At 40.6% G+C, this 24,965-nt stretch overlaps 1 protein-coding gene across 5 annotated transcripts in view; it reads left to right on the top strand.

Moving 5' to 3' along the window:
* The window catches only part of Atg5 (autophagy related 5), a 105,780-nt gene extending 82,216 nt beyond the window's left edge, over window positions 1-23,564 (top strand). For all 5 annotated transcript variants that reach the window (XM_085691037.2, XM_048449022.3, XM_048449021.3 and 2 more), the window contains exons 7-8: window positions 4,887-5,004; window positions 22,169-23,564. In XM_085691037.2, the coding sequence (XP_085547163.1) occupies window positions 4,887-5,004; window positions 22,169-22,192 (142 nt within the window). In that variant the 3' untranslated portion in view covers window positions 22,193-23,564. The remainder of the gene's footprint in view (window positions 1-4,886; window positions 5,005-22,168) is intronic.
* The last annotated feature ends 1,401 nt before the right edge of the window (window positions 23,565-24,965 follow it).

Genomic DNA, 24,965 nt, shown 5'->3' with positions numbered 1-24,965 from the left:
TGGTGCTGGGATTGAACCAAGCACTCAGATGCCAGGTAAGTACTATATCACTATACTTCTCTCACAGCAACACAAGAGATTGTCCGTTTGCTTGTAATTCATGTCACTGGGAGATGTTAAACCTTTGGGGGACTACTCTTAGGAAATTCTGTGCAGACTTCAGTAAATCAGGCCCCTCTCATCCCTAGGTTCTGCCTGTTAGAAGTCTCAAGTAGAAGTCTCTCTAAGACACTGTTTTTTCTTACCTGTGAGTTAAAGCTGTTTCTAAGTTTTGCTGTCCTGAGCATTATTGTTATGTGACAAAACTTTCCCCGGGGACATGCAACACACACGTCTACTCATCCTAGATAGGACCTAATGGCAGATCAATGTCCAAGATCATGAACTGGTAAGCTTTATTGGGGTTATTTACAGAATGGGTGAGGGGTTACTTAGAAGAGCAGAAATGACTCAAAGACAGCTGCATCACCATTGCCTGACCCGGCATGAATGACAGCTCATAAAAGTTGAGAACCTGGGACACACTGAACATCCTGCAGACAGTTGATAGGGTGTCTTTCCCAGGTGCCTCAGTTGATCTAACCCTCTTTTAGTTAGCTGGTCTGCTTTCAGAGTCATCTTTGCAGTTCATCTTGTCTTGAGTCTCTGTAACTCAGCTTTCCTTCAATAGAGAGGGACTCCCAGCTTTTATAGCCTGCTCTGACAGAGGGGCCTAGAGAATCTGGTCAGTTTCAGGGACTTCCTGAAGCTATTTTGAATTGTTTACCTTCCTGCTTGCTTCTCACAGGGTGGAATGTTTCAGACTCATCTCTACACAATTGTGTGTATTTGTATATCTAGTTACTTTCAAAAAGTTGGTCATTGTGGCCAGGGTTCCATAATGAATGACAGAACCACGGTTCTATAATGAATGATACAGCACTGCCAGCTAGCTCTTTATCACATCAGAATCTGCACTCTTTGACAACACTTTAAATTTTTTGTTGCATGTAGTTTAATAAATGCCTGAAACTCAGACTTGATCTTAGTTTGTGAGAATGTGCCTCTTCCACACTATGTATGTTTTCTAATTTCTAATTTACTAGACTGCTAGAACAAGCTAGAGTTGTCCTGTCAACACTGATTTGGTATTGGTTGATCTACTTGACTGGGTTGACTTTTTCTTTTGCATTTTATTTGTGGTCCCTACAAACAACACGTTTCTTTGGAGAATTGTCTTGGTTACCATTTTATGATAATGAGTTTTTTCAATGGTGAAATTAGAATTTCTTTTTTAACTTGTTAACATGTCTATTTAGCCTGTTTTCCTGTTTATCCTGTTGTTTATAAGTAATTTTGATTTACTCAACATTCAGCCACCTCACGTTTCAACTGTTGATTAGGTATGAGTGAGAACCAAACCTTCTAGAGTTTACTGTGATGTTGCTTGTTGTAAGGGGGCTGCTTGTTTGTCCCAGCCACCCAGAACTGAAATAGTCACACAGAAACCATATTATTTATATCACTGCTTGGTCCATTAGCTCTAGCTTCTTATTGACTAATTCTTACATATTAATTTAACCCACTTTTATTAATCTGTGTATCACCATGTGACTGTGGCTTACCGTCCGTCTCTGGCGGGGCTACGTGCCTTCTCTCTGACTCCACCCTTCTTTTTCCCAGTATTCAGTTTAGTTTTTCCCATCTAGCTCTGTTCTGCCCTGCTATAGGTCCAAAACAGTTTCTTTATTGATTAATGGTAATCACAACATATAGAAGGAAATCCCACATCAGTTGCTGACTTCAGCTCCAACAAGTATACTCTGCAGGCCACTCTTAGGTGGGAATACATTGCTGCCCTTCCACACCCTTCCCCTCCTCACTCTCTCACCCTGTCCAGGCTGTCTCACCAAGGCTTGTCTTGCCACCTGCCCTCATTTCCTCTCCTACCTAGACTGTCCCCATGCTGCTTGCTTTCCATTAGTCTGGAGAAGGCTCTTTCATCACGTCACTTCCTTTACTAAACCATCTTAAAAGCTTCTTGGTGACCTGGAAGACAGACAGCCCTAAGTGGGTGGTGATGACCTTAGTCCCTTTTTGTTTCTTTTTTCTCTGGAGATCTACTAACTTTATTATCTTTGTGTAATTTAATGTGTATGGTAAACTGTAGGCTTTATAAATAAGTGAAAGGAACCAAATTAGTTGTGATATGTATTGCTGGACTTTGTTTTGTACACTTTACCTTTATAATGACCACAAATTCTCAGCTATAATTTTATAAATGGGTTTTATAAATTATAAAATTCCTATAAACCTATAAAAATGGGTTCACATACCATTTTTAATTTATTATATATCCACTGAATTGCTTATATTTACATTTTTTTCTTCATGTTTTAGCTTTTATTAGCTTTTAAAATGATAAGTGTTTCAAAAACACTGAGAACTTCCTCTGATTAAAAGCCTAAAGAGGTATTTGAAGTCATATTCTTAGGTTAAACGTTTTTGTTCTTAGACATTTTGTGATTTTTAATTCTAGGAGGCTTAAAATTGAAACATAACAGTTGAGGTAAAAAGAAATATGTTTCATTCTCTTAATTTGCCTGTTTGTGTTTATCACAGTCCTCAGACAAAAGAGATGGGGGATGTTGAGCTGGTATTGCACACCATCTGTAATCCCAGCACTCTTGAGGCAGAGTGGAGGCAGGATGGTAAGTTCCAGGCTAGCCTGAGCTACTTGACTACAGAGCTTCTGTACTCTGACCACTGAGGAAAAGAAAATAGTCTTTAAGAGTAGATAGAATAAGGACATATTAGGAATAAGTCCTTTTGTGCTGATTACCCTGATAACTTTGTCAAACCTTAGAAGTTTGGTAAGAATGCAGCGTTGGTGGATGTTTGTTGCTCAGGGCCACATCACTCTTACAGGGACTCTTCTAAGAAGAATCCTTCATTTTCAGTGCCGTAGTCATCTGGGCTTCTTTTGCTTGAGGTGTTTGTTTTTGAAGAATATTTTTATTTTTGGACAGTTTCATATGAATGCAGAGTTACATTGATCGTACCCAGTATCCTTCTGTGTCTTCTTTTTCTTTTATTTTCTTCTAATTTTTTTAAGTAACTCACTCAGTTTAGTTAGTGCTGCTATGCACACAAGTGTGGGCATCGCTGCCTGTACTCAAATATGTAGGCATCACTGCCTATGCGCATAGGTGTGGACATTGCTGCTTGTGCACGTAGGTGTGAGCATCGCTGCCTATGTGCGTAGGTGTGGGCATCACTGGAGCATGACCAACTAACTTACCATCAACCACACACCTAAAGAATAATGACTCTCCTTTAGCAGCCAGCAACTGCCAATAGCAGCACCCAGCTTTGGGTGGGACCTATTGAACCCCTCCCCCATCCGTGCTGTACCATTGACTGGTTTGAACCTGTGCACTTAACCACACTCATGAGATCATGAGTACAGCAGCCATGTCCTGTCCAGGGGACAGCATTTCACAGCACTCCTCTGAATTGTCCAACCTCTGATGTTCCCTGAGCCTGGAGGTAGGAGGGTTGGTGCAGACTTCTGATTTAGGGACAAACATTCAGTGACTCGTCACAGTTATGTGTCTTTCCATCACTGCTACTGCAAAAAGTTTCTCTGACCAGTTTAGAGCAGCACTCATCCATAAATATAAATGTAAACATGTAGAAACCAGTTCAACAGCATGGCCATTTAACAAAACAACAGCAGTGGTTTCTCACTAGGCCAGTGGCTTCCCCAGCCAGGGATGTTTGTCAGGCATGGATTCCTTCCTGTAGAGCAGGCCTTGGGTCTGATCAGAAAGCACTTGGTTACCCCCCAAGAGTCATACCATTATCTCATTGTCTTGAGCATGTCTTGTCTGGCAGATCAGTATTGTGGCAAGCAGGGACCACCACTGGGTAATACTGTTGATGGTTTTTCTCCCCCAGTGGCCTGTGTAGCACCTTCCAGCACTATGAGAGCTAGCCAGCAGGGAGAAATTTCCAGGTCAGTTCCAAATTGATTTCTCTATGTCCTGCGACCAAAGTGTGTGATGTCTTTAGCAATATGGCCTTACTATCTGGTTATGGTGGGCAACCAAGAGCAATAGCAATAATAGCCAGTGTTGTTTTGGTGGTCTCTGGGGCCTTCTTGACTTTTAACTTTCAGGAAAGTATTCCACACCTGGCACTGAAACCCTTATCTCTATCAAACCTTGGATGCTTGATCTGAATTCATTGTTATCCAACATCTTGCTCCACTTAACCTGTAACTTTGCTACAGTAGTCTCATTTAAAAAAACATTTTTGAAGATTTAAAAAAAATGTGTGTGAATATTTTGCCTGTGTGTGTGTATATGCACCACATATATGTCTGGTGTCAATGAATGCCAGAAAAGATGTTGAATCCCCTGGAATTGGAATGACGTGGTTGTGAGCCACCTTGTGGGTGCTGTGAACTAAACCGTGATCCTCTGCAAGAGCAGTCAGTGCTTTTAATCCCTGAGCCTTATCTCTATGCCCTTAAAAAATTTCCTTTTTAATTCAGCAGTCAGCCAGGGTGTGTTTCTGTATTTGGTAATTGAGTGATAGAGTTATTAACAAAGCCTTTTGTCCCTATTGGGGAATGAAGATTTGCTATTTGAAGTCTAGCTAGTTGATTTTTAACAGTGTATGACATTCCATATTTGCATGAGTCTGATTTCTGTGCATTTATTATGTTAACCTTTCTTCCTCAGTGGTAATCCCATCAGTGATACTTACGGTTATTATGTGTATTTATGATTAAGCCACATCAGAAGATGCTAGTGCCAGGACCATGTTTATGATCTGTATGTCTGTAGTTAGCAGCAGCAGCAACAAAGACTTACTTGCTTGGGTTTTTATTTTCCAAATAGACTACGACTGAACGACCTTTCATTCAGAAGCTCTTCCGTCCTGTGGCCGCAGATGGACAGCTGCATACACTTGGAGATCTCCTCAAAGAAGTCTGTCCTTCCGCACTCGCCCCTGAAGGTACTTAGCAACCACAAGACCTTACTGTCATTTTCTCTTCCAAACCTTTGGTTGCCGAGGTTAAATGGATATTCTACATTGATAAATTTTATGAAGATATTTTTATTACCTTTTAAGGGAATATCTATTATAAGATTTGTAGCAAGGCAAGAAATCACTTCTCTTTGGAAAAATACAATGCCCCCCTTCTGAAGCTTTGTAAGTACTATTCTAATGAGTTTGAAAATCAATTACACATATACATGTATTTGAGATTCTTGGCACCAAAGGTGTTTCAGATTTCTTTAAGAAGTTGAAATATTCACATACATGTAATGAATTATTTTGAGGATAGAATTACAAGCTTAAACACCAAGTTCATTTTTGCACTCACACACATACACCTACTTGTGTGTGCAACCTAAAGGTGATTTCCATAGTATTTTTAGCGTGCCTACATTTTTATGTGAGCTGTCACGTGTGGTCAGCTGTGGAGGTTTCCACATGTGTTGTTACATCAGTACTAAAACCTGAGGGCGTATCAGATTTCCACCTGAGATCTGCTCTAAATATGCACATGTATACATGTATGTGGGCATGTATGCAGGTGTCCTACTGCTTTTACAGCCAGTCATTGGGTAAGAAACTATAGTTTTCAGTCTTAGCCCTATGATCTATTACAGTGCTCATTACTGATGACTTTTTAAAGAATCCTCAGTGGTATATGACCATGTTCATTAGGACCCTGAGCATCCTTACTCTTTCAGACCTAGAAGAACGAAGGCAGGAGGTATTAGTCGTGAAAGCAATACTCCAATAGTTTCTTATGAAATAATCTAAGGAAGTGGTTTTCCTAAGAAATAGAATTAGAACTGATGGGGGTGGGGAATACCATATCAGAAGGGGTTAAGAAAGAAGGTCATGAACCACATCACAAAATTACTGAAGTCAAGATTTATTGGTGTAAGAAGTTTTATGTTTTATAGTCTTAGTGTGTGACTTGCCTTTCCTGAGCTCCTAGACTACATAGTACATATCAAGGTGTCTCCTGTAAGCCTTGTATGTCTAGAGTGTAAGTATTCCCTGACCATTAAATTACTGAATTCCTTGTATAGGCATATCCCAAAACAGTATTTACAATAGCTACATTTGAAGTAACACTAAGCAGTTGTTTGGCCTTGGACACAGTCCCTCTTTACTGTTTTATAATTTTAACTTTCACTGAATGCTTCCTTCCATTCAATATTTTTGATATCTCAATAACTTTTTAAAAATAAACTTTTGAGAGTTGTATAACTGCTATCATGACCAGCATTTAGACATTTTCATCCCCTCAGAATGTTTACTTCTACACACTTACAGCTGACCTCTTTCCTGACTATTAGCCATAAGCAACCATCGGTCTGCATTCTGTCTCTATGATTTGCCTTATTGCCTTTTAAAAAATATTTCACATAAATAGAATCATACCATAAGTAGAGTTGCAACCTAATGTTTTTTTCCTTCCATCCTTTTTCGTTTGTTTGTTTTTGTGAGTCTTGGCAGCTTCTTTTTTTAGTGAACAATGCTAAGGTGGGCCAGATGTCTAACTCCATCTACCTCTTTACCTATTGATAAGCATGTGCATTATTTCCAGCTTTTTACTTTTAGGATCAACTCTGCTGTGAACATTGGCATGGGTCTTTTCAGGAACATAGTTTCATGTATCTTAGGTAGACTCCTAAGGGTGAAATGACTGAGTCCAACAGTCAGCTTAAGTTTTCCTATATGACCTGTGACATAGGAAAGTTGCTGTTTCTTTACGTCGTTGATGTGTGTCATGGTGATCCTGATGGTTGTGTGTTGGCATCTCACAGTGATTTTACTTTGTTCTTCCCTGATTTGAATTTTCCCACTGTTTTTGTTGTTGTTGTTGTTGTTGTTGTTTGATGGGTTGGTTTTTGGTTTTTCAAGACAGGGTTTCTCTGTAGCTTTAGAGCCTGTCCTGGAACTAGCTCGTGTCGACCAGGCTGGCCTCGAACTCACAGAGATCGCCCTGCCTCTGCCTCCTGAGTGCTGGGATTAAAGGCGAGCACCACCACCGCCTGGCTAAATGTGTATCCCAGGTTGGCCTCGAACTCGTGATCCTCCTGCCTCTGCCTCCTTCGCAAATCCTACGGGCATGCGCCACCACAACCGGCTGCTTTTGTTTGTGTAAGATCTTTGTGCTGTGTGCACTGAAGCACTACAGATGGTGTGTACCATGTACAGCTCCTGTTTCCAGGCCCTTATTATCACTTGCCAGATGCCTTTGATGAAACGTTCCCCATTTTCATGACTTTTCCATTGCTGTGTTTTGAGAAATATTTATATATTTTGGAAGAACTTTCTCTGTAGAATTGTTTCCCCAGATTTGTTTTTCTTCTCGTTCTCTTCTAAAGAGTAAATAATTTTAATTCTGATGGAGTCCTATTCAGTTTTTAATGGATTGTGGTTAGTGTGTGTTTGTTTTTTATGTCTTCTAGTAGCTAATGTATTTGTGTAATTACAAAATAATGAAAGCTTATATGAAAGAACTAAGAAATTGCTCAGTCTTGGGTCCGATCTAGAGGGCATAGCTTCATTTTCTTATCTAACTAAGCCATGTTTACTCAAGTCTTAGAAATTGGGAGCCTTGTTGGTTCAGGGATGATCTTACAGTGCTAGTTAGAGGATAGCAAACCTGGTAAGTTTCTTCACAACCTTCTTGAGGGTTTTGGAGTAGAAACTCATTTCCTCTATTTTTAAACATGATGAGAATTGTAATTCCCACACTATCCACAGTCACTGGCTTTCAGGTGCTCATCTCTTTGCACTAAATGTTTCTATTTTGAGTACTTTTAAAAAACATTTTATCAAGTAAGAGTCAGAGAAATTTAAAATTCAAATGTGCCCTAATGTGTTCTTCATACAAACAGCCTTCATTTCTTCACTAGGACTCACTGAAACCGCACCTGGCCTATTATGAGGCCTCAACAAGCCTCCTGTCTCTGCTTCCTTACTGAGTCCTGGTGTTTCAGGCTTGCACCACCATGCCTAGCCACAATCTGTTTCCAAAAGTAAATCACCAGGTGGCATATACCTTAAATCCCATCCCTCAGAAGCAGGTGGATCTCTGAGTTCAAGGCCATCCTGGTTTACAGAGTGTAGCCAGAGGCTGCTTGTTCCATTCCCAGCTGCCCAGACTCAAAATAACCACACAGAAACTGTATTAATTAAATCACTGCTTGGCATATTAGCTCTAGCTTTTTATTGGTTAGCTCTTACATCCTAAACTAACCCATCTCAATTAATCTATGCATCACCACAAGGTCGTGACCTACAGGTAAAATTTCCACGAGCTCTAGCAGAGGTGTCTGTCTCCTGTGGCAGCTACGTGGCTCCTCCCTGACTCTCCCTACTCTGTCTCTCTACATTCCTGTTTGGATTTTCTACCTGGCTTTACTCTGTTAAGCCACTGGCCAAAAGCAACTTTATTCATTAACCAATAAAAACAACACATATACAGAAGGACTTCCCACACAAACAGAGTGAGTTCTAGGACGGCCAGGAACATAGAGAAACCCTATCTGGAAAAAATAAATAAGTGAATTATTTTGACTTTATTTCTTTATATGATCCTATGGAATTCTTGCTAATTGAGTGTGAAAATATCACATTAAACTCAGTCTTCAAAGTCTGTAATGACAGTGGCACACTTGTCAGCATCCCAGAGTGGCTTGTGTTTGCTGCAGGATGGAAGGACTGTCCTTTAGTACGCAGGTACCAGGTGCTACGAATGAACAGCAGCCATCGCCTCCTCAAATGGACTCAGACTTCATCAATATGACATAAATAATACTTACACACTGCATTAAATTACAGACCATGAAACTGGTCACGTCTCTAGTCCTTAATTCTATATCTTTCTTTTGGAAAACTTTTATCTTTACCCCTTTTTGTTTCATATTTATATTTAGAAAAAATATCATTTAAAATCTGTGGGTGTACTCAGAAGCTTCAAGTCTGAGTAAAAAATGCAGTTTGTGGTTTGGAGTACCTGTCCTTTGTCAGAGTGGAGCTGCACAGTAGGTTCGGGGTACCTGCCCTCTGTCAGAGTTGAGCATTTTGACACACCTGCACTCAAGCTGAAAGTGAAAGACTTGTCGTTTGGGTGTGTGTGGATAAGACCTGGCTGTCATCACATGATAAAAAGAGAAAGTTCTTACAGAGCCCATGTGGCACCATTACATGCTCCTCCCTGTGATTCAGGCGTGGAGGAATTCAGTCTTATTTCATCATGACAGCAGAATGTGCTGTATTATGGTGACCGGGTTGGGGTCATTAGAGTATCGCAATGAGCTGCTTTGTATTCTTTTCCCTCTGATCTATAAGTGGCTAGGGAAATTAGCCAAGATAGAGCGAACAGGAAACAAACCAAAGGTGAGCCCCAGGTACATGGTGTCTGTGGTTTCAGTGGAGTTAAAATGACTCAGAGATGAATACTTCTGTACTCGGCCCTAAGTCAAATATCTTCCTCTTTCAGTAAATGGCAGTGTCAGTGTCAGAAACCAGTTCCGGCTAGGTGGCTAGGTGTGGCTGGTCACCTGCCACCGAACTTTCAACCTGAGTTCAGTCCCTGGGACCCACATGGTAGAAGGAGATAACTGACTCCTAAAAGTTATCTTCTGGCACACAAAATAAATAAACTAAATGTTAATATTTAAAAATCAAAAGTTATATGCTTAATTTTTATTTAGGAGAGTATAAAAGGCCTATGAATTTTGCTGGGTCGTACTTTATTTCCCAGTGTTCCAATGTAATTATAAAAGCCTGGTAATCTGCATAGTGTAACAAACCTCCTTTTATTTATGAATTTCTTTTAAGATTTCATTGAGTAGTTCTCTGTGTTGGACTATTTTCTCCTGATATTTTATTTGGTATTATGCAAACAGCACAGGTGTAAAGAAAGTCTTAGTCCATGAGTGGTTAATCCTAGCATCCTATAGCTCTCCTGAGGGTTGAGTTGTTCAGTAAGCTTTCTTGTTTCCCTTTCCAGCTCCTTTCAGCTTCTGTGCACTTACTCCTCAATATCCTTCGTTGACAGCTATTTAACTTTTAGGCTCCATGTGATGTCATAAATTTTATTTCTCATCATTCACTTTCTTTATGTTGTATATGTTGTCTTGTTGCTCTAAGATACGAAAGATACAGAGTAGTGTTCTCTGAAGAAAGCTTTGGTCCAGTTGGGATGGACAGGAGGATGGACAGCTGTGGGATGATCCAGCCTGAAGGTACAGTGAGTAGTGCCCTCATCAGTTCTGAGGAGAGAGGAACAACTGAACCTTAATGGAGATGGGCAGAAGTGAAGCGGTTGGAAAGGGAAAAGGGAGTCAGGTCACACAGTGCACGTGCCTACCATGGGATCTTCGCCAGCCTGTGCATGACGTCCTACCCATTCTGTTTGCTGAGTTTGTCTGCCTTTTCTTTAAACATGCCTGAAATCGTCAGTAAGCTCAGAAATGTTGGAGTTACTAAGGAACACAATGAAATGGAAACTGGAGACTTGGGATATCCAATTTAGGTGATCTGTTTTCAAAATTACTTTGTTTTTGGGGTGTGTGTGTGTGTGTGTGTGTGTGTGTGTTACTATTTATTAAACCTGGCTGGCCTGGAACTTGCTGTGTAGACCTTTCTAACCTGGAACTGCCTCTGCCTCCCAACTGCTGAGATCAAAGGTATGTGCCACCATGCCTGGCAGTTATCTTATTTTTAATATGTTTTATGTGAGAAACCATAGGAATTAAAAGATAAAATTTAGTGAATTCCTATTTTTCCTTGTTCTGTATGGTAAATTCTTCATATGGTGTGTGGTGTGTTGTTTCCAGACACAACAGCTGGCAGTGGGTGAAACACCAGGGGCAGATCCTTGAGGTGTTGGAGAGAATTAAAAAGTTGATTGTTGATAGCTTAGGGTGTGTGTTGTTACTGCAGCCAAGCCACAGCTCCCAAAGGAGTTAGCAAAACTGCAGCAGGCCCTCCTCCTTTCCCTCTTCCCCAACCTAAAATGAGTGTTAAAAATTGAGGTAATGGTTTTATAACGCTGGTCATTCTCTACATCGCATTAGAATGTGAACTAATGTGTCTGTGCCCTCCTGCCATTTGGATTGGGCAATCATTGAATTTTTAATAGATCCAGATTTATTAGTTTATGTAATAAGTACGTTTCCTGTTACAGTCTGCCTGTAGAATGTAAATGAGACAGCTTTTTCCCATGTGAGACTTAACAGTCTTAGTTTTTTTTCTAAGGTTTTACAATTAACCTAGTTTTTCTTTTGTTGATATATATTTTCTGAATTTGTTTATTTGTATTTTATGTACATCGGTGTTTTGCCCATATGTATATCTGTATGAGGGTGTCAGACCCCCTGGAACAGGAGTTGACAATTGTGAGCTACCATGTGGGTACTGAAAATTGAACCTTGGCTCTGTGGAAGGACAGAGAGTGTTATTAACCACTGATCCTTCTCTCCAGCACCTGTGAATGTATTTTACAAACAAAAGGTCATAGGAAATTTATAAAGGCCAGTTAGACCTTCACTTGTGGCAAGACTTCTATGCTGTTGATTAACATTTTTAGGAATCGTCTTCTAGACAATACTAGAAATGTCAGCAGTGTGGTTGTGGTAAGGAAGGAACTACAGCATCTCCGCAGTCACTGTTTATCATGTAGCAGGCTTGATTGTCACATAACTGGGTAAAACATGTTAAAGAGGCTCAGAAGTAGGTTCCTAGTGCTGTTGGTTCTAATGGGGTGTTTGCCATTCAGGGAGACTACCGTAGTGGTCCAAGTCGAAGTGGGTCACTTCCTGTCATGGAAGCCTTGTCTTCTAGTCTCTTCCAGTTGTTTGCTTTTATTTTTCTCTATTCATGATTGTATTTATATTTTATGAAAGAAACACTGCACAGGCATTTTAAATGTTGTCCCTTTATGAGCAAAGGTCTACTATAATCATTGATAAGGCTCAGCCTAAACTTGGTAATTACAGTTTACTTAATTTGTCATACACTATAAATTTAAATGAGCCAGATTTCTTTGCCTTGATTGCTTTCCTCTCCCTCCATCCCTGTGCTCTGTCCAGTAAACAGGCACTGCTGGCTAATCTTGCTGATACACAATCTCTTTAGATCTAGGTCCATTGATATATATCATTTCTAAAATCAGCACTAAAATGATTATCTTCTTTCTCTATTAATGGAGATGATGTGATGCTGGATCCAACAAAAGATGCCTCTGATTTCCCCTCCTTATTTATTTGTATCTTAATCTCGAGAAGCTAATCCTGACTTTCCCAACGGTGGAAAGCATAAGCTTGTGTGCTTTGCTGTGTCACTGGCACTAGGAAATGAAGTGATAAAGCAAACCAGTGTCCCTGTCTTGTCACACGGTGCAGCTACTCCATTGGTCACCATATACGCATCTGTAAGCTAAAGCTCGGTCTTGGTGATATGAGTTCAGAACCCACGGTGGTGTTAACAGAAGTAATTCTACTCATGCACACATAATGTAAAAACAGTAATAACATTTTTAAAGGAATTATTTTTGAAACCTCTGCTTTTTCAGTTATATCTATTTCTTTTAAGTGAACAAGGCTTAATGTTTAACTTTCGTCTTATTTTTTCTAATTTATACTCAGGAGACTCTTAATAAGTTTATTTAAATTGTCTAAACAGTAACCGACTACAGTTTCCATGATTAATTATGATTAATTATATAGTTTTAATTTTAAATTTTGCTTTATGTCCTTCTCACCAAGAAATATAATGGTTATAAGCAAAAGTCAAGAGAAGGCACATGTTTAAAAGTTGATGAAGCTAATCCAAAGAGCCAAGGCTCTAGGGTCAGCCTAGGAATAAAGTAATATATATAATAGACACCTTGTCCATGGAAGAAAGACCCGTGGGCTGGGAGTGGGTCCTGACGACTAGCACTGAGTTAGCGTAGACCCGGAAGATGTTAATGGAGGCTGTAAAAAGGCTTGTGGCCCTGATAAACAGCGCTCGCCTTCTGTTTGTGATCACGGGATAAAAGCCTTGTGCTCGTGCGTGTTCATTTTTACTGCTACAGCATATAGTGTGCTCTTAAGATGGAGATCTCATTCCCCAGGAAGCATTTTTGTATAAGATTAATTGCCCTTTTAAAATCAGTGTTTGATGTATTCCTTTGCCCATATCCTGGCTTGCTTTAGCCCCCTTTGACCTGACCTCACTATTACCACCGCAGCTGATCAGAACCCTACACATGATGTATGCACTTCAGACTTCAGCCTGTGCTGTCTCCTGTCAGTGAATTCGGATGGTCAGCATCTATGACCATAACAGAGATTGAAGAATTCGTCAGATAGAGTAAAATTGTTCAGGCTAGTTAGCAGTAATCAGAAAACTTGTCTCTTTGTTGGCTTTAAAATGTCTTCAGATTTATTAAATGTTTCATAGAAACTTTGTTCTTGAATTGTAAAATAACCCTGAAAAGCTGCAGGTTAAAAGTGGCTAAAATGGATGTCAGTTCATTTGGTCTTAGCTTTCTGTTCTTCCGTACGTAGAGGTGTGAAACTCAAAAGGGATTAATTAAATTGAAATTTTCTCATTAAAGGCTGTGTTTCTTTGTCATCCTTTTCTTTAGCCTCCCCTTTTAAAACTAAGAGATTCCATTGCAGTTGTCAATCAGAAAGAAACTTCAGAATATCCCTAGAAGCTGACACAGCTTGTTTTACAGGTCCTAGTTACACCCCTTGTTGCAGCTGACTAGGACCTGAGGACTCAGTCGCCAGCAGGCCACCATCGCTTAGTATGAACCCTCAAGCCCCAGTGTGAGGGAGGTTATAACAAAGGTTCCAGTGGGATTGTTTTTGTTTTCTTCTAGTTGAGTGTTTTTATCTTTTGGTTTTTGCTTCTCAAGACAGGGATTCACTATGTAGCACTGGTTGTCCTACACTCACTCTAGACCAGGCTGGCCTCAAACTCAGATCTGCCTGCCATGTGAATGCTGAGATTAAAGGCAGGTGCCACCACCTAGCTGTTTTTACCATCTTAAAAAGAATCTTCAAATCTTTTAAAGAGTGTAACCATAATATGTTAGGGCTTCTTTGACTTTTAGGTAAGGTGCTTCACTGGATTTTTATGTTGAATATATTTTATGGCTTTTGAAAATTTTTTGAATTTAATTTGTATAATACTGAGTCTGAGGTTTTGTTGCCCCATTTTTTTTTAGCACTGACACTGCTTAGAGGCAATGTTCTTATAAACTTTCACTTGCCAATCACATAATTAAATTAAAATATATATTTTTATATATCTTGGTGAATATTTAGTGTCAAGTTGGGAGCGTAGGCTCCAGCCCCTCGCATCTATCCCAGCCCTCAGGCCTGGTCTGGACTCCAAATCCCAGCAGGCCACTCCCCAGGGTATTTAAGTGATCTTTTGAAAGAGGAACACGTGGTCCCTTTTCTTTCCTCCTGGTGATCATGTTAGCCGTCTCCGGTTCCCCTCTTCCCCGCCCCCCCCCCCCCCCCCCCCCCCCGGGGCCACACAAGAGCATAGAACCTGGATATTTCTTAATTCGGCTTGTTTTGATTTGGCTTGATTGGGAATTTTGTGTCGGCAAGGAACTCGCATTAGAAAATATTCCTTACACTTAGTATCAAAATAATTAACTTTATTACCATACTTTCCAACATATGCCTCCCCCTCTCTCTTGATCCCCGTTCTCTCTCAGCCTTCCCCACCTTTGTGGTCAGATATAGCCCGGCCTGGCCTAAAATTTTCTGTGTGGGCTTCAACTTTTGTTTCTTCCCCCTAAGTTGCTGGAGTTGCCACTACTTCCAGTTTATGTAGTGTTGGGGATCAAACCAAAGACTTTGTGTAGTCCGAAGCCTCTCCCATATTATACTCCAGACTCATTTGCTCTTTTTCTTTTCTTTTTTTTTTTTTTTATTTTTGAAACAAGGTTTTACTGTGTCACAGTCTTAGCTGTTTTAGAACTCTCTGTAGACCAGCCTGACCTCATACTACTCACCTAGATCCACCTGCCTCTGCTTCCTGAGTGATGGGATTAAAGGTATGCACCACCACCCAGCTGGGCTTTCTTCTTAAGTATTTCATTTAATTCTCCAAAAAGCCCTAGAGATGAGGAACTGAAGACTCACAAATTTAACTAAGGATTCAAAGGTAGTAAATGTTGATGTCTAAAGTCCAAAGGAAAGATTTTGCTGTTCTGATATAAAGGAGCAGGAGCATGACCAGAACTGGAAGGTCTTTTAGGACTCTGGAGACCAGAGATTCGCAGGCTGTGGCCCATGAGTTAGGAAAGAAGCAACCTTGGGTTCTAAGCAGAAGGCAGGACTTGGGACACACACATCTCAGTCACACATTAGACTTCACAGCATTACCAGCTGGGCCTCCTCAGGAGCTGTGACAGTTGGATTTGTGCTAGAGAACATCTGAAAACAGACATTACTGCATATTTGTTTTCTATTAACCTCTCTCCTGCTGCTGATGGTCTATCAGAATGTGAACTATGATTCTGTATGACACTTTCACTTCCTATATGAAGAAATCTCAAAGGAGCAAGGTCATTCATTCCCAGGGGTTCAAGTGTCTGAACTCCCAGTGTGTCTGTTAATAGTCCTCATCTGCATGATTGGTCTTTCCTTTATGTCTGATATATACTGTTATGTGCATTTATATTTGTTGTGTATATATCTATATGCTGTCAACACTTTTTAAATATGCATATGTGTTACTTTTGTTTTAGGCATTTGCTTTTCATTGGCAACTAATCTAGCCAATAGGATTCTGCCTGTTTTTATCCTGTTTTATATATTTTTTTGTTTCTGTGTACAGCTACCATTCTCATAGCCAAAATGTACTTGAATATATGTTTGTGTGTAAACATGATTTTATGTTGATTTGTGTGTGTGTGTGTGTGTGTGTGTGTGTGTGTGTGTATGTTTGCATGCAATCATGGTAGGGTGGATGTTGACTGAGGTTTTCTATCCCACCTGGTCCTTGTCCTAAAGAAATCACACAGAGGTCTACATTACTTATAAACTGATAGACCTAGTAGCCCATTATTCTTGTCTATGTTAGCCACGTGGCTTGGTACCTTTTTCAGCGAGGCAGTCACATCTTGCTTGCTCTGTGGCTAGATCAGGACTGCAGAGTGTGTCTCCTTGCCAGAATTCTCCTGTTCTCATTGCCCTGCCTCCACTTCCTGCCTGCTTACCCTGCCTATACTTCCTGCCTGACTACTGGGCAATTAGTATTATTTAAAATATAATTTACAGGATACGATTGTCCCACAGCACTTCTCCCTCTTTAAAAAAAAAAAAAAAGAAGAAGAAAGAAAAAACCAAGAACTCAGAATCTAATCTCCTTTGTTTAGCTTTTCTCCTGACTATTATCCATAACAACTTGTCACCAACATTCTAAACAAAGGAAAATATACATAGTCCATTTTGGGGGGAATGTGGGTGTGGTTTTCCAGGCTACTTCCTGATGGTTGGGGGCACTGATAATCTTATGGGGACCTAAAGAAAATCTGGAATTAATCAAGTCCTGACTGGAGTATCCTGTGAGGCTTGATCATCTCAGGCAGCATCTTGAATCTGCTCTGGATGTAGAACTCAAGACATCTCGGCCATCTGATCCTACTGGAGATTACTCAGGTGGTCTTCCTTGATCAAACCTGATTTTTCTTAATTCAGAATGAATCCATAGCCTCTCATTTTCTGTGGAAACAAAAACAAAACCTCTTCTCCAAGCTAACATATCTTTTGATTTCCATTTTGAAGTCAAGGCATTTACAAAATATTTTTGTTTTATTAATCCAGCAGCATTTATATTTTAATGTCTTTTAGCAGCTGTTGCTGCTCCCTCAGCTGTCAAGCAATTCAGTATCCAGTATCCATATAATATACAGTATCCAGACTTTCTGTGTATTTTTCCTCTTTACATGACTTTATTTTAACCTCTTTATTTTTATTTTTTAATGTTTAGCTTTTAGAGACAGGGTTTCTTTGTGTATCTTTGTTCTGGAACTCACTCTGTAGACCAGGCTGTCCTTGAACTCACAGAGCTCTGCCTGCCTCTGCCTCTCAAGTGCTGGGATTAAAGGTGTGTGCCACCACACCTAACTATGCTCTTTCTTTTTTTATTTTAAGGACTTTAACCTTTTTCTCTACTCTCCCAAGATTCCACATTTTTTACACACTGTAAACCATTTAGAAGTTTTCTTCATCTTTGAATCTCTCTTTACTGTATATCTCTCTCTTTTTCTGACCACATAAATCTTTAATTTGCTAAGCAATATTGCTAGGATCAAAGTGTGGATTTGACCACTGGTCCAACCCATTCTTTAGCTTTCTGAGATTCCAGACTCATGGCGGAGGTACCGGCTGGAGCCATGCTTATTGCCACAACGCTATAGTGTTTCAGGGTCCCTACCACCCCAAAAAGCATGCAGTCAGCTTTTCATCAATACCATTCAAGTGTTTCATAGCAGGACCTCTCAAAAAAAGCTGAGTCAGGAAGCTTGTCTTAAATGAGAGCCCTTGCTGGCCTCTAGCAAGCAGAACAGACCAAAGAAATTGCTGCTAACAAGAAGTCATGCTTAACGCTGTTATTTTGTGTCTAGAATTACTTCCCAAGCTCTCTCAGGCTTTTGAGTAGATTTGGTCAGCCCCACATTGGGCTCCAGGGTGATATGTACACCATGCTGGGAACCAAACCCCAGGCCCTCTGTTGCAAGAACACAGACAATCCTTAGCCATGGGGTGGTCTCTCCAAACCATAAATATATTTTCCTTAAAAGACAACTGTTGTAAAACTATTCACTTTAAATTAGATTCTGATTTCTACTGCATCAACACCTTACAAAGCAGTAATATATGCTTTTCAGTACTGGAAGTCTAAACTCAGCTGCAGATTGAAGTGTACTCCAGATCCCTGACTTGGAAGATTTTTCCGTCTAGCACTGTTGGAGTTGGAACTTTTGAAAGGGCTGTGGCTATGGACCTTACCTCTTGCCTGTCTACTGTCTGGTGATATCAGATGAAGGCCCACACAACATGTTAGTGCCTCAGTCTTCACCTTGACTGCAGAACTGTGGGAATGACTGTTCTTTAGAAATGCTTCACTCTGAGAAATGTCTAAAAGCAGCACAGCCTGAGACTGGACTGGACTAGGCTGGGCACAAAAATGTTGGAACTGTTGAAGTTTATGATAGACTACCTAATAGTTTCATATCATTTTAAATTTTCCTAACTATACAATAGTTCTGTAAGTATATTTGTTAGAAAATTCACATCACAAATAGAAAGTTTAGACAGAATCCAAGTTTACCCTGCAAAAGTGATTTATGAATGACCATAACTGCTTCTCTTGATTACTGTCTTAAATGTTTGCCTGATTTAAGGCCTCTTTGTGTGAGTTTTTTCTGGGGAGGTAGCTGTCTTCTGCTCATCTCAGATAGTACCAGTGACAGACCCAAGAAAGAATTATACTCAAGTAACATCATAGTGGGATGTGAGAGAGCATTGTCTATAAATGCTCAGGTTGGGGTGTGGCTTCGTGAACCCCTCCCCATCTCCAAGGTGGAAAGCTAATGGGCCCAGTCTTGAGCAGATCTTTCCATAATCTCAGGTGCTGATAGTTCCAGAGGGTCACAGCCAGAGGGCAGAACTCCACAGACTTCCATATACTGTTTTAGAAACTGCAGTGGGGGCTGAGGAAAACCTTGATGGTAAAGGCCTTGCCTTGCAAGCCTAAGGCCTTAGGTTAGTCTTGTATCACCTGACCAACAAAAGGCAAAATCCCAAGTAAAAGGTATACAGAGGAGTCCTGAGTCATCTGTTTTGAGTGATGTTTCCAGTTTCAAGTATAAAGTCTAGAATCTCGTTTAGAAACACAGAATGCTCATCAGACATGTTCAATTTAGCAATCTCATCAAGGACTTCCTTTCTCTTGTTAGAGGAAAATATGAAGTCATTCGTCAGTATTATTTTTGCTAGTGTAAGTAATTGCCAAATTATCCAGCCATGCATTGTTGTTGTCTATGGAAGCATGAATTTAGGTGAAAACATACATACATACTTGTTATTTATCTTGGACTTCTTTTAGCCTTTACCTCACTAGCTCCGACAGTTCTGCAGTCACACACTGCCTTGTGGCGGAGTGACCATCAGACCCAGTTCTGCAGTCACACACTTGCCAGTGGCGGGAGTGGCCGTCAGACCCAGATCTGCAGTCACATACTGCCCAGTGGCGGGAGTGGCCGTCAGACCCAGATCTGCAGTCACATACTGCCCAGTGGCGGGGGTGACCATCAGACCCAGTTCTGAAGATGGTTTGCCAGCCCACCCCACCTGCAACTGTGAAACTGTACTATGTAATCACAGTATGTCAGTGTCATGCTAGATGCTGGGGACATCCATGAACACAGGAGCTTCTGATTATAGTCCCAAGAGAAATTCTGCCCCCATCCCAAGGATCCTCTGTTTACAGTTGCTCTTGGAGGGAAGTCAGAAAGTAAACGAAAGAATAAATACTGATGAAGTGTTTGGATTGATGATGCAAAAATGTTTCACATCTTTGTCTTATTTTTGTTTTTTCTTTGTTTTGACATAGGGTCTTACTTAGTCTGTAGACTAGACTAGCTTTAAACTCAGAGCTGTCCTCTTGCCTGTCTCCCACATGCTCAGGTTACAAACACAAGATACGATTATATCTCATATCTTCAGTTGTTCTGATGATAGGTATGGCCGAGATAGATCTAACTTAGTTGTCTAGTTCAAGCAAAGGATTAAGATGACCCCAGTCTGAAAGCTGGAGAACCAGTATTTGCCTGCCCAGTGCCTGTCATGATGGGGCAGACTTGATGCAGAGTTGAAATGGCTCTGGTGTACATGGTCTGTTGTCTCCTGGCTTCTCAAGCACGTGTGTGTCCGTGGATGGGGCACCTGCATGTGTTCACATCTCAGTGCTGCTCTAGGACAGTGTTGAAAAGCGAGTAGTGACGTGTTAGTTTTACTGTCTCAGAGAAAGATGACTCCGGCCTGAGAACCTGTACACAAAAGGAACTTTTACTCTTACCACGCTTTCGTTTTTTGACTCAGTTCTAAGTAGGAGGAAATTCTGAGAATATTAAAATAACTCAAAGAAATATATAATAAGAATATTAACAGAACCATACTGGAAATGTTTTAAGATATTCTAAGAAAGATTTAATATGGTAAAACCTTGGCAATCTAGAACTTAGAAAGATGAATCATTCTAGAGATCTTAAATGTTCATCCATCTTACACCAATTCTAAAAAGTCTTCCCAAAGAGCTGATATACAGTCTTCAGTGTTCTGTGTACAGCTCGATGGTTCTGACCAGTGTTCAGAAACCAGCCATTGCATTCACTCTGTGATTACAGCTGTGTATAAAAGTTACATAGACCCAACAAAGATGGCTAGCAGGGCTGGAGGGATGGCTCAGCGCTTAAGAATGCAATGGTTCCTCAGAGGACACCAGCTTAGATTCCAGCACCCATGTTGGCAGCTCATGGTTGCCTGTAACTCTAGACAGAAGATCCAACACCCTCATCTGGCTGCTGTGGGCACTGCACTCACCACCTGCACACATTCACACTCAGACACACCTACATTAACTAAAAAAAAGCCTTTTTTAAAAAAAGGATGGCTAGGGAAATGAAAGCAATAGAGGCAGTTACTAGTTTCTGGGATTCTGAGGCAGTCAGTAGTCTTTCCCCCAAAGTTGTGCTAAACTATGACAGGGATGTGGGAAGCTTTGGTTGGGTTTAGAGTTGGTAGCATGCTTACCCAATTCTTATTTGAGCATTCACTTTTGACTGTAGTGTTTCTGTGTCCTCCGTGATCACTCCCTTTCACCCGCTTCTCTGTCTCTGTCTGTGTGTGTGTGTGTGTGTGTGTGTGTGTGTGTGTCTGCCTGTCTGTCTGTCTGTCTGTCAGGAGGCTAAACATTTCTTTAGAAGTTCTGATGTCGGGTGCCAGCCAGGCCTTCCTGTACCTTAGCATGGGGGACTGAAGGGCACGGGGAATAGAGCAAGGACAGAAAGGAGAGCGGCAGCTGAAGTGCCCCTGTCCCACCAGAGGATTTTGCCCTGTTGTTGTTGTCTTTTGTTTCCAGGATGTGAGGTGGTTGCCATTGTATTTTGAAGACACTATTAAAGAATTGTTCTACAGGGTAACAAATACTTTCTTCTTTCCTTTTTGAATAATTTTTGTTTAGTCTGGAATGGTTTGGGAAGGCGTGCTCTTTACATTAGGGGTTTTCCTTGCTTTAATTGTTAATAAAATTTGAATTTTAAAGTGTTAATTGAAGTTAATTTAAAGTGTTAAATTTTTATTACATTTTAATTTGTTTTATTGTTGGGGTGGTTGCCCACCTACCATGGTATATGTATAGAACTCAGAAGACAACTTGGAGACTAGGTTCTCTTCCACCATGTGGGTGTCAGAGATCAAACTCAGACTACAATAAGTGCTTTTTTCTGCTGAGTCCTGCAGCAGGCCCTAGTACCAATTTAATTAGCAATTGAGAATTATCAAAAAAAATCCATCAGGTTTGGTGCCTCTTAAGGCAGAAATCCTTAAGTCAGACATTGGTTCTCTCTGATAAAGCTTTAGTTGTGTGTGCTTCTACTACTTCCAGCCCTTGAGCACATTGTTGATAGTCAGCAAACTCCCAGCTGTTAAACTCCTCTCAGATCCCAAGGGTGTGTGGCCGCCTCCACGAGGTAACAGCCTTCTATAGTGGTTTGAAATGTGCATTAGAATACTTCTGGTCAGTGGGTTCACCCTGCTGTTTTCTCCAGGATAGTTTCACTAACGTCAATCTTGGGCAAGCACAGTAATTAAGAAAGAACAAATACTTTCATATAGCAACAGAATTTTTATCAGAATTCATTGCAACCTCAGGTTTCTGTTCAGGGTGAGACATTTTGCAACATTTAAACTTTCTCCTTGTCTTCATTTCCTGTTAAGAGGATAAAACAAGTTTAAAATCCATTTAATTCACTAAGGAATCTCAAAAGGCAACAGAGTATCTTTTCTTTGTGGTTTTTGTTTCTATTGATTACTATTGGATTTCTTTCTTGGAACAGATGGAGAAAAAAAGAACCAAGTAATGATTCACGGAATTGAACCGATGCTGGAAACCCCTCTACAGTGGCTGAGTGAGCATCTGAGCTACCCAGATAATTTTCTTCATATTAGCATTGTCCCACAACCAACAGACTGAAGGAGCAGCTCCTCGCTGAATGGAATCACCTTGAGTCAGCATGTCACCCTCGCTTCAGTCAGGTTCTGTGGAGGCTACAGAAACACGTGGCTGCCTGCAAGTCTAGGAGGAAGAAGATTCCATGAGAGATAGGGCAGCCGGGCAGGTCTGACTGGGCACCACCACTGCTTTGCTCCACTGCCGTCATTAAACCTCAGCTGAGACGTGACAGGATCGCTGGAGCTCTTGTCTTCTCATGAAATGCAATGCAGCCGAAGCCTTTGCTCTAGGAAAAAAATGGAAACGTGCCACAGTTCATACTTGTGATTAACAAATAAGCGGGGTATTTCCTAAGGTGACCATGGTTGAACCTTAGTCAAGAAAGTGGAAACATTGGTTGAATTTTCGAGAGAATTACACTTGAGAAAGTAAAAGATAAATTCTGTTATCAATAACTTGCAGTAATTTTTTTGTAAAAGATCAAATTACAGTAAACCCATGTTTCCTTAATGAGAATTTCCTGTTTACAGTCAGTCTATTGGTATGCAAACAATCTTGTAACTTTGATAATGAACAGTGAGAGATTTTTAAATAAAGCCTCTAACTATGTTTTGTCATTTACAGCATGTAGTTTGTCACTTTTCAAAGACACCCCGATTCCCATTCAGTAAGTCATTTTTTTATTCTGTGTTCCTATTTCTCACTGGCATAGCAAGGGTGCAGGGCGTAGGGTAACTTGTCTCAGGAGCTATTACGGGATTTATTACTGCAACTTGAAAATCTGTCATCTATACACTAAAGGTATGAATAATAGTAACTGTCTTTGCTGTTTCATTGGTCACTGTAAACCTGTCACATCATAATATGCCAAGTACCCATCTAAGGTAATTTTGCATATTTTGAAACTCCCATTCCTTTCCTTTGGTTTTTGGTTGGCTGGTTGGTATGGTTTGTTTTATTTTATTTTATTTTTTTTTTTTTGGCTCCGGGAGTACTGTGTCACTATTTTCCCCTGGATCCAGTCTTTAAATTCTGAAGGTGACCTGTCTCCAGACTGCAGTAGCTCTTCCTTACCATTACCAAAAACATCCAGAGGTTCCTGGAACTCCTCCCACTGTAAGGGAAGTTTGCTGCACTCTACTGCTTGGAGACTCCTGCAGTTGATTTGTGAACTAGCTTGCTGTCCACATTGAATGTCAACCCATCTGAGTATGCAAAAAGACAGTATCATAAAATAATGGTTTTCGATTCTATAATAAAAATGTTTTCTTATAAAATAATATGATGACTCAAGTGAGATCCTGTCAGTGCTCCCTGCCTCCTCCCTCCCACACCCCTTGTGATTTTTTTCACTGGTTAACACAGATTTATTCACAAAATGAGAGAAAGTTGATCAAAGAACAAATATTCCAGAATGGAAATTATAAACATAATAGTAAAAGAAGTAACATTGGGTACCAGTCACAGAAACGTAGAAGCGAGTAGAAGGAAACTGGCTGACTAAACAAAGTGCCCTTTTAGCAAAGGCAGGAAAAAATAGTGACACTTGAGTTACATAAGGAAAAATCCACTGACTTGTATTTTTGCAAGACGTTGGTCTGAATATGATTGTTCACATTATGGGTGTTTATTCGTCTGCTGAGTTTGGGGATTTTCCCCTTGGTGTTTTGACAGACTGATGAGAGCATCACTGAGCAGAAGGGTCAGATGCCAGGGTGTGCTAAACTGTGAGGTGTGGTCAGAAGGTAACCATGGTGATCTTACAGGTGACACTGGGGGAAGGGATTCCTGGGGTATTTTAGAGCTCCTCGACTTCACTTGCAGATGAACAAAGTAAATTCCACCAAGCCACAGGAGCGCCATAGACAAACACCTGTAAAGCCGGGTGAGCAAGGGCCCAGTGGCCAGAGGAATGTCCATCTTCAATCCTAGAGGCTAGAGGTGAAATATTTACAGACCAAGATCAGGACTTCCCTCATCTTCAGACTGTAAGTTTCTCGGGAGAAGAATGAGGGCTAACAGAAAAGAGGGCCACAAGTCTCAACAAGTGGCTCACTCTCAGGGAAAAAAAATAACTATTGTATTGGCATTGCCGACAAGGAAGGAATTCCGACCGTGGTGAGTAATCACTTACCATGTTACTCATTGCATAGGTGACCTGAGCTGCGAGCATAGATGGGGACTTAATTGATAATCACTATGATTTCTTTTGGTACCTAGATACCCCCAGTAACCTATTGGAATTAAGCATAAGAAATGATTTACAGAGTATCTTCCTATCTCATTATGAGGGAGGAGTGTCCCCAGGCCATGTTACGATTTTTCCAGTTCAGTAAAACCGGGTGAATCCTAAGAATACGGACTTAACAGTGACTAGCCTTTTCTCCCCCCACCCCCGTTTTTCCATTTTATTTATCTGGGAGGGGCGCACAAATGCTTTTCACAGAATGAATGTGGAGCTCAAAGGACAACTTGTGGGAGTTGATTCTCTCCTTCCACCTTGTGGGTCCGAGGGATTGAACTCTTGTTGTCAGTCTTGGCAGTAAGCACCCTTAACCCCTGAGCCATCTTGCTGACCCATCAACAGCTTTTAATGGTTATCATTCTATGTCATGTTTGTTTAAAAGTATATTTTCAGATAACTTATCTTCTAATTTTCAAAAACTTGGAGTGTGTGGCTC

The sequence above is a fragment of the Myodes glareolus genome, chromosome 1 (assembly GCF_982192425.1).
Source record: "Myodes glareolus chromosome 1, mMyoGla1.1, whole genome shotgun sequence".
NCBI lineage: Eukaryota > Metazoa > Chordata > Mammalia > Rodentia > Cricetidae > Myodes > Myodes glareolus.
The sequence above is the reverse complement of the archived record's forward strand: the minus strand, read 5'-3'. Positions and strand labels throughout refer to the sequence as shown.